Here is a 13,483-nt window from a genome sequence, read left to right as displayed (position 1 = left end):
ATCAGGTTTCTTTCTTTTTAAAACACAGGTTGTATTGCCCTGATGAATATTTTGATAGGGCCTTGATTTTAATCAAAGTTTTCTTAAAAAAAAGACTTCCCTGATTATATTTATAGTGCTCTCTAAATAGTCTCTTTTTGGCAGAGCGAAGATAAAATGAAGCAAACTAGACTAATAAAGCAACTATTTCACGTCTCAAATGTTTCTTGCAATTATGTTGATTCACCAGATGAACACAAATAGGAAATAACAAAACTCAAGATTGAGAGATTCTAATAAACAATATCTTACCCATAATCCAAGATACACAGGTAGCACACATTCGCTCCTTTGTTGAAGAAAGAATATTACCATTAAAGCAAATGCATAGGGTGGCAACCCGCCTTCTTCTGGGCTATCGATATGACAAAGCTGAAAACATCAAGAAGTTGGTTTGATTTTTAAAAAAAAGTTCATAGATCATAAAATCATTTAAACAGTGCAAAGTTCTTTGAATGTTCCACACTGTTTCTTTTTAGATATAACCTTGTAAAATCATCATTCTTCTATTATTTATGGAATCAACTTTCATCACCACTTTAGGTAGAGCTTTATAAATCCCCACAACCCGCGTGAGAACAAAGATGTTCCTAATCTCCCATCTAGATCTTTAGCTGGTGATTTTAAACTTATGGAACCTCTTCATTAATCCACTTACCAAAATGTTTATTTCTGTTTGCTGCATCAAAACCTAATATCATCCTGAAATGCTCTCAGGTCACCTCTCAACCTTCTGTTCCTAGAAATTAAAGACACTGCTAACTTTTCCATGCTTTTCTTGTAGCTGCAATTTCTCACCTTTAACAGCATTCAAATTTCCTGTTCAACCTCCTTTATGTCTTTGCTGAAGCACGCAGCCCAGAATTTTTTTTAGCTGATTCATAATGTTCCAACAGTAACTCTTTTTTTTACATATACATTAAGGCTTTTATTTATAAATCAAATTAACATATGTTTGTAAATCACTTTTATGAACCTACTATCCATCTTTAAGGATTTGTAAACACAGATACCAAGATCCCCCATTTATAACATATAAAAATCATATGTAATTCATGAAACGCGGTATTTCAATGTTACACCTCCCAAATAACATCTCTTCAGTCATATCCTGCTTTCAGAAATTGAACACCATCTGCATTGCTTCTGCTCATTTAAACATCTTATTCAACCTTTAAGTTCAAAGCTCATTACTATCAACTATATTGACAAGTTTCACATCATTTATAAACCTGCTCCACTTTGGACCTGAAACAAGAATCAGACGAAAACTGACATTTTTGAAACGGCACTGCAAATTATCTTCCAGTCTGAAAATAATCTCTACACCTGCACCTTCTGTTCCTGTCCATGGGCCAATTACACAACTTTAATCATCAATCTCACACAAAATATGCTCCCTGATGTGGCAAAATGACATACGAGGGCAAGACAAGGTGGCGAGTACTTGCTCAGTAGATCTTCATAATTTTTATTCACCAGTCTCTGAAAATGAACCTTGTGGATAAATTTGTGCTCTCTTTGGGTAAAAACATTACATGCTTATTGATTATAATGTCAGGACTGCACATTCCATTTTTCACTATGACGGTAATGAAAGTTGCTTAGGCATTATACATGCAATATGATTTGGAAAAAAATTACATGAAAAATTTTAAAAAGATCCCACCTGCGCAGTGAATGCAAAAATTGGAAATCATTCAAAACCAGCTGATTGCTGCAATGACATAGAAAAATACAGCATAGAAATTGGTTCTTTGGCCCACTGAGTCCATCTTTCCTTCAAGTACATATTTACACTAATCCTACATTCATGGTTGAACAATAGTTGTTTGTAAAACATGAAGATAAATGGTCATCTTCATCTTTATTGCTATATCTACAGTGAAAAAACATTCTATCTCTGGCTTTAAAAACAAAAACTACACAATTGGCCAGCAGGTCCTTTAAGCCCACTGCTATTCAATAAGATCATGTTTAATCCTCCATGTCAAGAACACTTTCTTGTCTGATCCCCCATATCTTTGGATTCTCTTCAAGGCCAAAAACCATTAATCACCACCTTAAGTATAGTGACTGAGCTACCAGTCATCCGGACTGGAACATTTCAAAGATTCACAATGCACATACATACCATTTGCCTTTCTCCTTGCTGTAATTGTATGTTAACTATGTACTTGATGTGCGAGGTTAGCCATATCAAACCAAACACCAGCATTTATCATTTTCACTCCATTTTTAAAAAAAGTTTTGATCTTCTATTTTTCCTACCAAAATCAATACCTCACATTTCCCCATTTTATAATCCATCTATCATTTTCTTGAAAGTTCATCTACTAGTCTAAATCCTGTTCAGACTCTTGCATTCTCCTCAAAGACAACAAAATTAGGTGCATGACACTTATGCCCTTCCATTGACAAATTTAACCCTTATCCCAGGAGTCAATTTAGTGTATATATTTAGCACTGACTCCAAAGCTAGTGTAGGCTTAGAGGTAAAAACTACACAGAACTACACACAAGTTCTCACCAAAGCCTTGTAATTTGTCATCAAGATTTCCTTACTTTTATGCGTTAACCCCATTGGAAAATTACTTATTTTATTCCTAACTGCTTACTTCATACTGCAAGTTTACTTCCTTCAGTGTGTGAACCAGTACACCAAGATCCCACGAAACTACTAGCATTTACTAGCTTCTCACAATTTAAGAAATACTGTTTCTATTTTTTGTTATAACATAATTTTCAACACGATCCTTCATTTGCTGTTGTCTTGGCCTCTCAGGTAACCTATCCATATCCCTCTGTAGACTATGAATTTCCTGCTCTAAGCTCATTTTACCACCTAGGCTTTGTACCAAGAACAAATACTTAACAGTCTTCATTTAATCCACAATTACTTTACTTGCTCCTTTTAACGTTGAGACCAATGGAGGGCCATTCTCTTCAAGGTTAGGTAGCTTCTGTTCGGATCCTAGACTAATCTTTGATGTCTTGCCTTGCTTGGGAATATAAAATGTCATCGGTAATGAAAAAACCCTATCAGAACATTTAAGAGATTCCCATTCAACCTGGCAACATCTGCTTTATTTTCATACTGCCATTTCCTAAAAATTACAGGATTCGCCTTCCTCTAGTTGCAGCAAAAGTAGCAAATGTCCCCAGTAATAGAATATACCATTAGATTGATTCTCTCATTTCCATGTCTGTGGATCCTGGAATTCTCAATCATTTTGCCAACTGATTTCATTACTTTCAAAGTCTCCTCAAATTAAATTTGCCCTCCCTTCATTTTTTACCTTTGTCCTTTTCACCCTGCCTTTATTCACCTCTTAGTAAAACATTTGGGGACTGTTTAATTGTGTGAATGGTAACACACAACATATACATAAATTATGTGCAGGATGTCCCTGTGCAATAAACAAGTTGATTTATCCACAAGTTAATTTTGTCTGTAAGTTGGAAAATACACAAAAAACACTCGATATGGTAATAGTATTATAATGAATAGCATCAAAAGCACAGAAGACTGATAAGAACAACTACTAAAGTGGAGTGAGAGGGGAAGGTAGTTCTGCTGTTCGTGGGAACGAACATATGTGTGTATGTCAGACTTTTGAATTTAAAAATACTATGGGAGCTAACTTGCACTTACAAGTGCCATAAGTTGGGCGTTCATAGCCTGGGGGTAGCCTGTATTGTTCTAAACAATGGAGAGCATTAGTTTGCCTTAAATCTCAAATTTCATTTAAATAATTTGATCATTTCATAACCAGTAGCAGAAAAAATGTGCCAGATACCTGAAAGTTTTCACACTGAAGTATATTATTGAAAATGAAGTCAAGAGCAAACTAAATTTCAAGGAAAAGCAGTTGTCAAAAATAAGGGAGGAATAAAATAGCAAATAATTACTGATATTGAAACATATTTACTTGTACTTAACAAACCACTACTTTGTTCCAGAATAAAAACTGAATTTCTTACCTTTCCCCAAGATCTAAAGGCAATAACCAGTGGAGTAAGAGAAGGTTCAAACTTTGCCAAGGCAGCTAAGTGACAAGTTGTGAGCCATGCATTTTCATTGCCTGCACTTACTTTACATAAAAGGCCGCTGAAAGGGGGTATGGGGAGGGGAAGGTTACATAATGATACAGGTTAATTCATAATTGTACAATGCTCTTCTGAAATAAAATTTACACACAGATTAAAAACATAGCTTCTTTCTTCCTAGCAAAACTAACATTACCTGATTCTGCTAGATGAAACATTAATCAAACTAATTTTCACATCCCAAAGGCAGAGATGTCAATATTTCAGGAACACTTTGCCTTACATAATTTGCTTGCTACAGTTGCAGGTTGAGAGAGAATTCTGTAACAGGCCTTTCAAAGAAGTTGGCATATACCATGAATGAAGTCTAGCAATACAATTTGCAATTGCTATCCTTCCGGGGTCTATGGGGGTCTTGACTGACGATTTGTCCTGATAAAGACTTGACACAGGGCACACAATGTATTTGTAATACTTTTGTGCAATTGAAGACTTAGGCTTGGACGCTTACTCAACATGTCAGTTTGAAGCAATTAGGGTCAATTAATATGTAGATTCCCAGCAGAAAGTCAGTGACCCTCACAAAGGACAAATTTTATTTAAGAATTAGTACAAGAGATGTATCTGTGCTGGTTTAGAACAGAAGAGGATACAATACTCAAACAACCATCTACACAGAGGATTATTTGTTTACTCATTTAATGCTGTAATTCAATAGATAACTAGTCTCTGTTTATGAATGTATATCCTTCTGCCTGACAAAGTTAAAGTCACATTATACTCACAACTTAGGTCATAGTACCTGACCTTTGGTAGTGATTACACTTCCCATGGCACACAAAGGTGTATTCTAGTCCAAAGGAGATGAGAGTCTGCTTATCAGCATGGTTGATAATTTGCAGTGTGAAATCCTCAAAGCATTTTTTTTAAAAGGATAAAACAGCCTTTCACTGAAAAACTCATGTTATGCAACTTGACAATTATTGCTGAAAACATGGCAATTTCTCTACATTTCTACTTCCATACATATTATGACACTTCAAACAAAATCTATGGATTCACAGGTTTAATTTCAATATCTCAAAACCTCAACAAATATGTCGCAGGGTTTTGATTCTCCGCTGCAAATGAAACTGAGAAAATGTACATCTATGAATACAACTTATCAAACTGCTCCTGTTAAACTAAACAAGTTTATAACAATGGCGAAAAAACCATTAAGGCTAATAAATCAAACCCTTTTTAAATTTGTGCAAGTGCAAGAAAAATGACATCGAATTAAATAAAGATTACACCCAAAACAAACATAACAATCAGAAGTGATCGGAATATCTGTTTTAAGCCTATTAAACACTGCATTCAGCATGAACCTATATTAAGAAAATAAGACAGATGAAAGTGTTTGTTTTTAAAATATCAATTGAAATTGCAAGTGTAAATGTAGGAAGACTGGTAATGGTTTAAGGGTTAAACATCATTGACACTTGACTTAATTTAGTCTCCAATCAGTTACTCCTTTTCATATGCTGTGACATTAAATCATACACAACAGAAGAAATTATGTACTATAAATGAATACAAGTCTTCCTGCATATCAACTCAAAATTGATCAGGTTCAATGCTAAAGACCCCTTCCCAGAGGAGGAGAGGAAGGAAAGAAAAAGATAAAATAAATACATCAAAATCTTAAAAGGAAATAAATTTAACTTAATTTTTGGTATGTTGAAAAATACATTGTTAGATTGATTAGCACTCAATGGTTGTTTTATCTTTTATAAACACTTCACATTACATGTAATTATGGTAATTACATTCAGATTAAGAAAAAGTACCAACACACCTTTGCTTGTCTCTGCACAGTATGACAGGCACTCTGGCATGGAACTCCGCCTCAACATCAATGAAGAAACTGAATAAATTTGGAAGAGCAAAAAAATCTATTTAACAATTCTTCTGTCTATTACTACTGTTCTTTCTGCTCATCATTGGTGGGGGGCAGAGGGAAGGTTTATACTTTGAATCAAGCTATAACTAAACTAACCTGAACAAGCTCAGGGCTGTGCTGGCATTCAAAATGCAGATTCTTCAGAAATTATCACTTTCTCAGGCCCAATTACAAGTCCTTATATCTGGCAGAACATTAAGCATAACTAGGTATGTAGTCACTGTATAAATGTAGTGACTCACTTTCAGTGGTCAACAGTCACTTACAAAGTTTTGGAGAGACCTTATTTCGATTTACTGGAACACTAATGAGTAATTTTATTTTTTGTAAAGATGGGCCTGGTTGTGACCTTTGAGATTTCAGCCTAGGCTCTTCTAGTTTTGACCTATAACATCCGAAAATGAAAAGGACAAAAATATTATGAGATGTGACCAACTTTTAATCTGTTGATGGTGTTAGTTTCAAAAAACTTTACATCCCTACATGGTCATTTTGACTCATATTAGAGATACAGCACAGAAGCAGGCCCTTTTGCCCACAGAGTGTACACTGACCATCATTCACCCATTTTTAATGTTAATCCAATGCTAATCCATTTTATTCTACCCATATTCCCATAACTCAGCCCACAGATTCCACCATTCATCTACACAATAGGGGCAATTTACAGTGACTTGTTAATCTATCAACCTGCATAATTTTGGGATTTGGTAGAAAAAACCCACATGGCGACAAGGTGAACCTCAAACACGCAGCACCATAGGTCCGGATTGAACCTGTGTCGTCAGTGCTGTATGGCAACAACTCTTAGTTGTGTCAGCATCCACCTATATTGTGCATCATAGTTTGTGCACATTCTCTTAAGAGGGCAAGGCAATGTCTGCTTTAATTACAAGGCAAAATAGGAGTAAAAACAATTCGAAAATTGAGATGCAAACTGGCTGCACAATAACTATTATTCTATTATATGCAACACCATTCTAAATAAGGAATTACTTCTTAAAGTCAGGATAGGCTAATTATGCATGAAAAATAGGTTCCCATATAATTTGAAAAACTTACTGCTATTCTTAAGGCTTTCCTGAACTAGCAACAGCACATCTGGTTGGTTCATCTGAGGAACAAAAAAGAGAAATGCTAACTAATGAATCAAATTCCTTATTTATACTGCTTTCAAATAAAACACCTTCTTTGTTTACATCATTAAAGATTTTAAGCATTACTCCAATTTTCAAAAAGGTCAGGCTGTTTGCCTGCTTTCTGATATACCTGCCCCATACATTTATGATTATATATTAAATGTATTCATATATGGTGAATTGATCAAAACTGAACTATTCAATTTTTTAAATTTTATTCCAAAATTCCAACAGGTCACATTTTTTTTGTTGATATATAGGCTAATTTAGTTACATGACCCAGTTAGAATCCTGGCAGGACTGTTTTTAAGGGAGATTAAATAAATCTGACATTATAACTAGATGCATGGAGCAGGTGCCAGTGGTTTCAAAATGTCAGATGCAAAGCTAACAGGCTTGCAGGAGAAAGAACCCAGACCCAGCCAACTATTAAACACATCTATGCTGTTAGAATCTGTAACAGAGATCAGAAGCCCATGCTTTGGTGGCAAGGCAAGCCTGCCTTAGAGTAATAAGAACTCACAAAATATATCAGATGAAGTGCAGATCAGAAATTAGGTGCATATTTTCAAATGAAGAATTTGGTATTCAGAGAATTAAATAACAAAGAACTTCTAATCAGCTTTATTGTACCAACTGTAATAGTTTATTTAAAACCTGATTGTATACATAGTTGATGTACAAAGTTTTCTTAAAATTTAATCTATAATAACTTACATGAGCTGGAAATTGAATATCAATGTTAAGGTCAGAATCTCTAAAGCCAAATCCTGTACATGAGGACCCATACAGTCTAAGTGAGCAGTCTGGATGATAAAAAAAGAAACACCAACATATAAATATTGTATTTATATTATATATTTATATATAAATGTTATAATATTGCTTTAAGTCAACATGAAATAAAACCAACATTATGGCATATTTCTAAAGAAAAAGATTTTATAGTGCGCCTGAAAAAATAATGTAGAACTGAATTAAGGCAGCCTTGTGTCTACTCCACATATACTGAGAACATGGGCCATTTTCCTGCATTAATCACATATCCCTCGATTCCATTAATATGTAAAAATCTATTGATCTCTTTAATATGCTCAGCGACTACGCTTCCAAACAGCCCTCTTTGGTAGTGAATTTCAAAGATTCACAAGTCCAATGCAGAAATTGCTTCTCATCTGTTTTGAATGGCCAACCATTTATTTTGAGATTACCTCTCAATTCTTCTATACCTACGAGAGTGCAAAGCTAGCCTAATTAATCTCTCCTCATATGACAACCCGCCATTCCAGGAATCAACATCAGGTTGACTGGCCTACGGTTTCCCATTTTCTCTCTCCTATATAACAAAAAAGCCCCATCCAGCCAACAATTTGTAGCAAGGTAAAAACATTACATTAGAAAAAATAATACCGCACCTGGCAATAAATGCTGCAGAACATTTTCCATTTTCTTGTAATTCATGCCTTTTTTTCACGTCATCTTCAGTTAGGCCATCCTCCTGAACAATCTTGTTAATGGCAGCATCAATTGCTCTGACTTGTGAGGGACTTGGAGGTGGAAGCATCGCGAGCATTTCTTCTTCTTGCATGTCCTAACAGCAAAAACTCCAAATTACTAACAAAATCTTTTAATTGTCCCAAATGCCATATTGCTCTCTCTTTATTCCAGGAGCTTCCAGAATTACTTCTTAAATAATTCATATTTTAAATAAACTTTTGATTTCCAATAATTCACTACACTGAGCCAGTTCTCTTGTTATTCATCAATTTTCAGGTTGTGGAGTTCACTAGCAAGACAGCATTTATTGCCCATCCCTAGTTATCTTTGGGAAGGTGGCAGCAAGCCACCTCCTTGAACAGCTGCAATTCTCCTGGTTAAGGTATTCCCACAATGCTGTTGGGTATGAAGTTCCAGGAAACACAATGAAGGAACAATATATTTCCACATCAGCAAAGTGTGCAACTTGGAGGAGAACCTGCATGTCATAGTATTCCTATGTGCCTGTTGCCGTTGTCCTTTTTGGTGGTAAAGGTTGCAGCTTGGGAGATGCCATCAGTGTAGTCTAGGCAAATAACTGTAATGTATTTTGTAAATATATACTACAGCCACAGTTCATCAGCAGTGGAACAATAACATTTAGTGTGGTGAATGTGATGCCAATCAAGCTTCTCAAGTCTTTTTGGAGCCGTGCTCATCCAGGCAAATGGAGAGCATTCCATTATGATCACACCTTGTTGATGTTATCAGGAGGCAAGTCACTTGTGGAGGATATCCAGCATGACCTGCTTTTGTACCTCATACCTCCATCTACAACATAAGTATACACATGTTGATACCAAATTCCCTTTGCTTTTGATCCTTTTCCTCTATCCCTTGCTGGTGTTTTCTTCACAAACAGTGGAATTTACAGGCAGAATACAGGGCAATGGTCCACCAAAGACATATTTTACAGATTTCGATGATGTGTAATAGAAGTATTCCAACGGCTATATTGAAACAGAAGCAAATTATGGAACAGCCTTACATATGCTGCTATAATCTCCTTTTCTCTTTACTTAAGATGTTATCTTGTACTTCCCATGGTCCTTATTACCTCCACATGTAATTCACCAGTATCAGAAAAGTTCTTTACTCATATGGCTCGAGGGTTTCTATAATAACTATTAGATATTATGGTTATTGCAGTCAATTTTATCAGAATACATTGCTGCTAATGTGTTTTCCTTGAAAATGTTGTAGCAGTGATTGTATAGCTGTAATTCATAGAACAGTTCTCTAACTCACTCCCACTTCCATTCAGTAAGCAGCAGATATCTGAGTAGACAACCAACAATATATAAAACCTTAGTACTGGCCCACCTTTAGGCACTTCTTGTGTCTTTTCTCCTTAATGTGCTTACAAGCAGATGGCACAGATTCAATCAACACGTCACAAAGTTTACACGTGTACTTTGCAGTTGGACAACTTCGGGCACGCTGAAAACAAAAACAGACTTTGAAAAATGAGAGAAAATACACCGGTCTGCATCAAACTGGGCTTACAAAGGAATTCAAATGTGACCACTTTTGGAGAGGCAAATTAAACATACTTATTGTACAGATATGCACAAGTGCCCAGGACCTAATGAGCTGCGCTGGAAGGTTTTGAAAGAGGTAGCTATGGAGACAGCAGATGCTCTGGGAGTCATCTTCCAAAGTTCCATAGATTCTAGAACAGTTCCCAGAGTGGAAGGCAGCAAATTTAACTCCACCATTTAAAAGGGAGAGAAAACGTACAGGACGCTAAAGACAAGTTAGTCAGGCAAGAGTGGTAGTAGAAGTGCTAGAACCTATTACAGTAGTAGTAACAAAGCAATTGGAAAATAATAATAGAATTGGGCAGAGCCAACATGGATTTAAGAGAACAAATCACATTTGACAAATCTGAAGAGAGTGTTTTTGAGGTTATAATTAGCACAATAACAGCAAACTAGTTGATGTAATGTATTTAGACTTTCAGTAGGCCTTTAATGAAGTGCCACATAAGAGTTTATCAAACAGAATTTGAGCATGTGGAATTGGAGGCAATATGCTGATGTGGATTGAGAACTGGTTAATGGACAGAAATCACAGTGGAGGACTAAACAAAAAATGCTATTTTTGGGTTGGGGTGAGGATGGGGAGAGGAGGCATGCAGAAATGCCCTGTTCCCTCCCAGCAGAAGATGCCTGCAGCTCCAGAGCAGCCATCAAATCCATCCCACTGGTCTCTCAAAATGTGTACACAGAAGCAGAGGAAAGGCCAAAGGTTTTCAAAGTCCTTGAAACAATATATTTAAAAAAAAATCAGCAAATAAAAATACCATTGTATTGTGTCACTACTTAAAAAAATATCTTTGCATAAGCAAATTGAAATGTTTTAAGTATGCTAAAAATATTTTCTCCATAATCCAGTCTACAAAAATAACTACAATGGTACCTTTTTGAGTCTAAAGATGGAATCTTCTTTGAGCCATTCTTCAGCCAGATGTAGTCCTAGTTGGGCTTCTTTTGTTAATTTGGATTCATCTATAACTAATGTATTAGAGTCTTGCATTTGTTCATTTCTTTTCATTCTCTTTGACTTCTTTTGGCCTTCAAATAAAGTGTAGTCTTTGATCATTTTAATTGCACTGGGGTAGTTTACATGGTTGTAAATAGTTCCTTTACTAAACAATCTAAAAACCTAACCAAGATCTTGCAGCACCAAAATATTTTCATTTAGAAATTGAGCAAACAATACTGATTCTGCTTTTAAAAGTCACCCTTTAAAGCATTCATTGATTCAAAAATAAAAAGTGCACATTTAAAATAAACAATACAAGTTTTCATATCAGTAAGAATTGCCAGTTTTCTAATTTTGCAACAGTTCTAAGCTTAAAATTGAGTACTGTGTCAAATGGCATTTATCCATGAACTAACACCTAAAGCAGATGAAAAAATGACCATTTGACATTTCAGGTCAGCGATCTTTCATCAAATTAGGAAAAGATAGAATTGATACAAGTTTAAGATGCAAAGAAAGGAGGAGAGGATGGAAAGTTACCTGTGCAAAGGTATGATACCTGGAACGATACAAAGCACTACAGATGAGGTCGACCAGCACTTTGCACAGGTGACAGTGGGCTCCAAATCTGCCACTAACGTTGCAGTTAACAAGTAGTTCAATTTGGAATTTGGAAACATGCTACTTATTGTGACCTGATAATCAAATCTCTACTTGCTGCTGGGTGCTACAGCACAATAAGATGGCCAGAACAGTGGACTGGCTTGTCTATTGCCAAGCTGGCCACCTTTTAAACAGCCTAGTCGCCAATAAAGCCTGATCCTCTGTGCACCACCTGGAGCACAAACCTACCAGCCTTTATATATATATATATGAGGAAGCCCCTGGCATTCCAAGATCCAGCTCCGCCAAGATTTCTCAGCACAACTAGACAGTTGAGTGACAAGAGGCCTCTACCCGAGTGAGACTGCTGCCTTTGTTAAGTCTCTGGCTCAGTCTGGTTCTTCTGGGTGAAGAGTGGCAAGCAAATGAATTTGGTTAATATTGCCCACACAGTTGGTCGCCCAAAACACCAATTAACAAGGCACAAGCTGGTGCAATTTTTGAAGTATTTAAAACACTTTTCAAGCTGCCATTTCCTTCCTGATGATTGAAATGTAAACCCGTGATATTTCTCAGCTCTCCCCTTTCTGGAGTAGGGACTGAATAGGAGGTCACACACTACCTCAAAGAAAAAAACATCCATGAAACCTTTCCACGTCAATTGCTTTTGAAACAAAAGAAGTGACATCATCAGTACATTCAGCCAGGTGCTCGATAAACCTGTCATTGTGTGGCAAGCAGTGCACATTGCGGCTGCAAACTATCAGGAAGTTATGGGCAGAATCACAATCAGACAATCCAATCAAATGGAATGGTGACAAAATTTTAGGTAAGGGAAACATTCAAAAAAAATGTGGCGCAAAATTTGTAGTATTTGGCAACTGGTACCAATCCAGCTTAAACAGGAGAATGGGAGTGCATTTAAAATAATAAAGGTAAAGAAAGGAGAAAGGGACTTTTAACTGATAGGGCTATAAACAAAAATCTTAGAGCCATGCAACAACAACTACTACTTCATTAACGTGACACTTCAAATTTTGCAATGACCACTCAAGGAATGTCATGAAAGTGACATCAAAATAAAACTTAGTGCCAAACCACTTAAAGGAAAGATTCCAATAGCTTCATCAAGTGAGTAGGTTTTAAGCAGCACCTTAAAGGAGGGGAGGTAGAAAGGTGGACAGGTTTTTGAAAAGAATTCCAGAACTTAGGCCCTTGGCAGCTGAAGACATGGACAACAACAAGGGAGTGATTAAATTCAGGAACACTCAGAATTGGGAGGAGCCCAGATGTCACATAGGCTGTTATAGCAGCTTTAGGGATAAAGATGAGAAGAGTTTTAGGAATAGGGATAAGCACCATCAGAATTTAAAATCAATGCCTCACTTAATTGAGAGTCAGTGCAGGTCAGCAATTACAGGTTTGATGGGTGAACAAAACCAGATATTTTTCAAAGACTACATTGGAATAGCCATATAGAATAAGCAAACGTATCAGATGCACCAAAATATGACCCAGAACTGTGTAGAAGGGAGGGTTCTTGGTTCAGTTCAGGTATTGGAAAGCTGCTCAGACTTCCAGGTTTTATTTAAAGTACACTCTCCACTTGGTACCAATCCAGATTAAGCAGGAGAATGGGAGCATGTTTAAAATAATAAACGTAAGGAAAGGAAAAAAAGACTTT

The 13,483-nt window shown here is 36.2% G+C and overlaps 1 protein-coding gene across 1 annotated transcript in view; it reads right to left on the bottom strand.

Annotated features, from left to right (window-relative positions):
• The window catches only part of LOC127572910 (terminal uridylyltransferase 7-like), a 69,011-nt gene that overhangs the window by 39,995 nt on the left and 15,533 nt on the right, over positions 1-13,483 (bottom strand). The window contains 9 exon segments of the mRNA XM_052020637.1: positions 292-411; positions 4,024-4,150; positions 5,930-5,998; positions 7,093-7,148; positions 7,891-7,979; positions 8,589-8,620; positions 8,622-8,764; positions 10,033-10,149; positions 11,131-11,285. Coding sequence (XP_051876597.1) covers positions 292-411; positions 4,024-4,150; positions 5,930-5,998; positions 7,093-7,148; positions 7,891-7,979; positions 8,589-8,620; positions 8,622-8,764; positions 10,033-10,149; positions 11,131-11,285 — 908 coding nt within the window.

Source organism: Pristis pectinata, chromosome 7 (assembly GCF_009764475.1).
Source record: "Pristis pectinata isolate sPriPec2 chromosome 7, sPriPec2.1.pri, whole genome shotgun sequence".
Classification (NCBI taxonomy): Eukaryota; Metazoa; Chordata; class Chondrichthyes; order Rhinopristiformes; family Pristidae; genus Pristis; species Pristis pectinata.
Note: the sequence above shows the minus strand (reverse complement) of the source record. Positions and strands in the feature narration are given on the sequence as shown.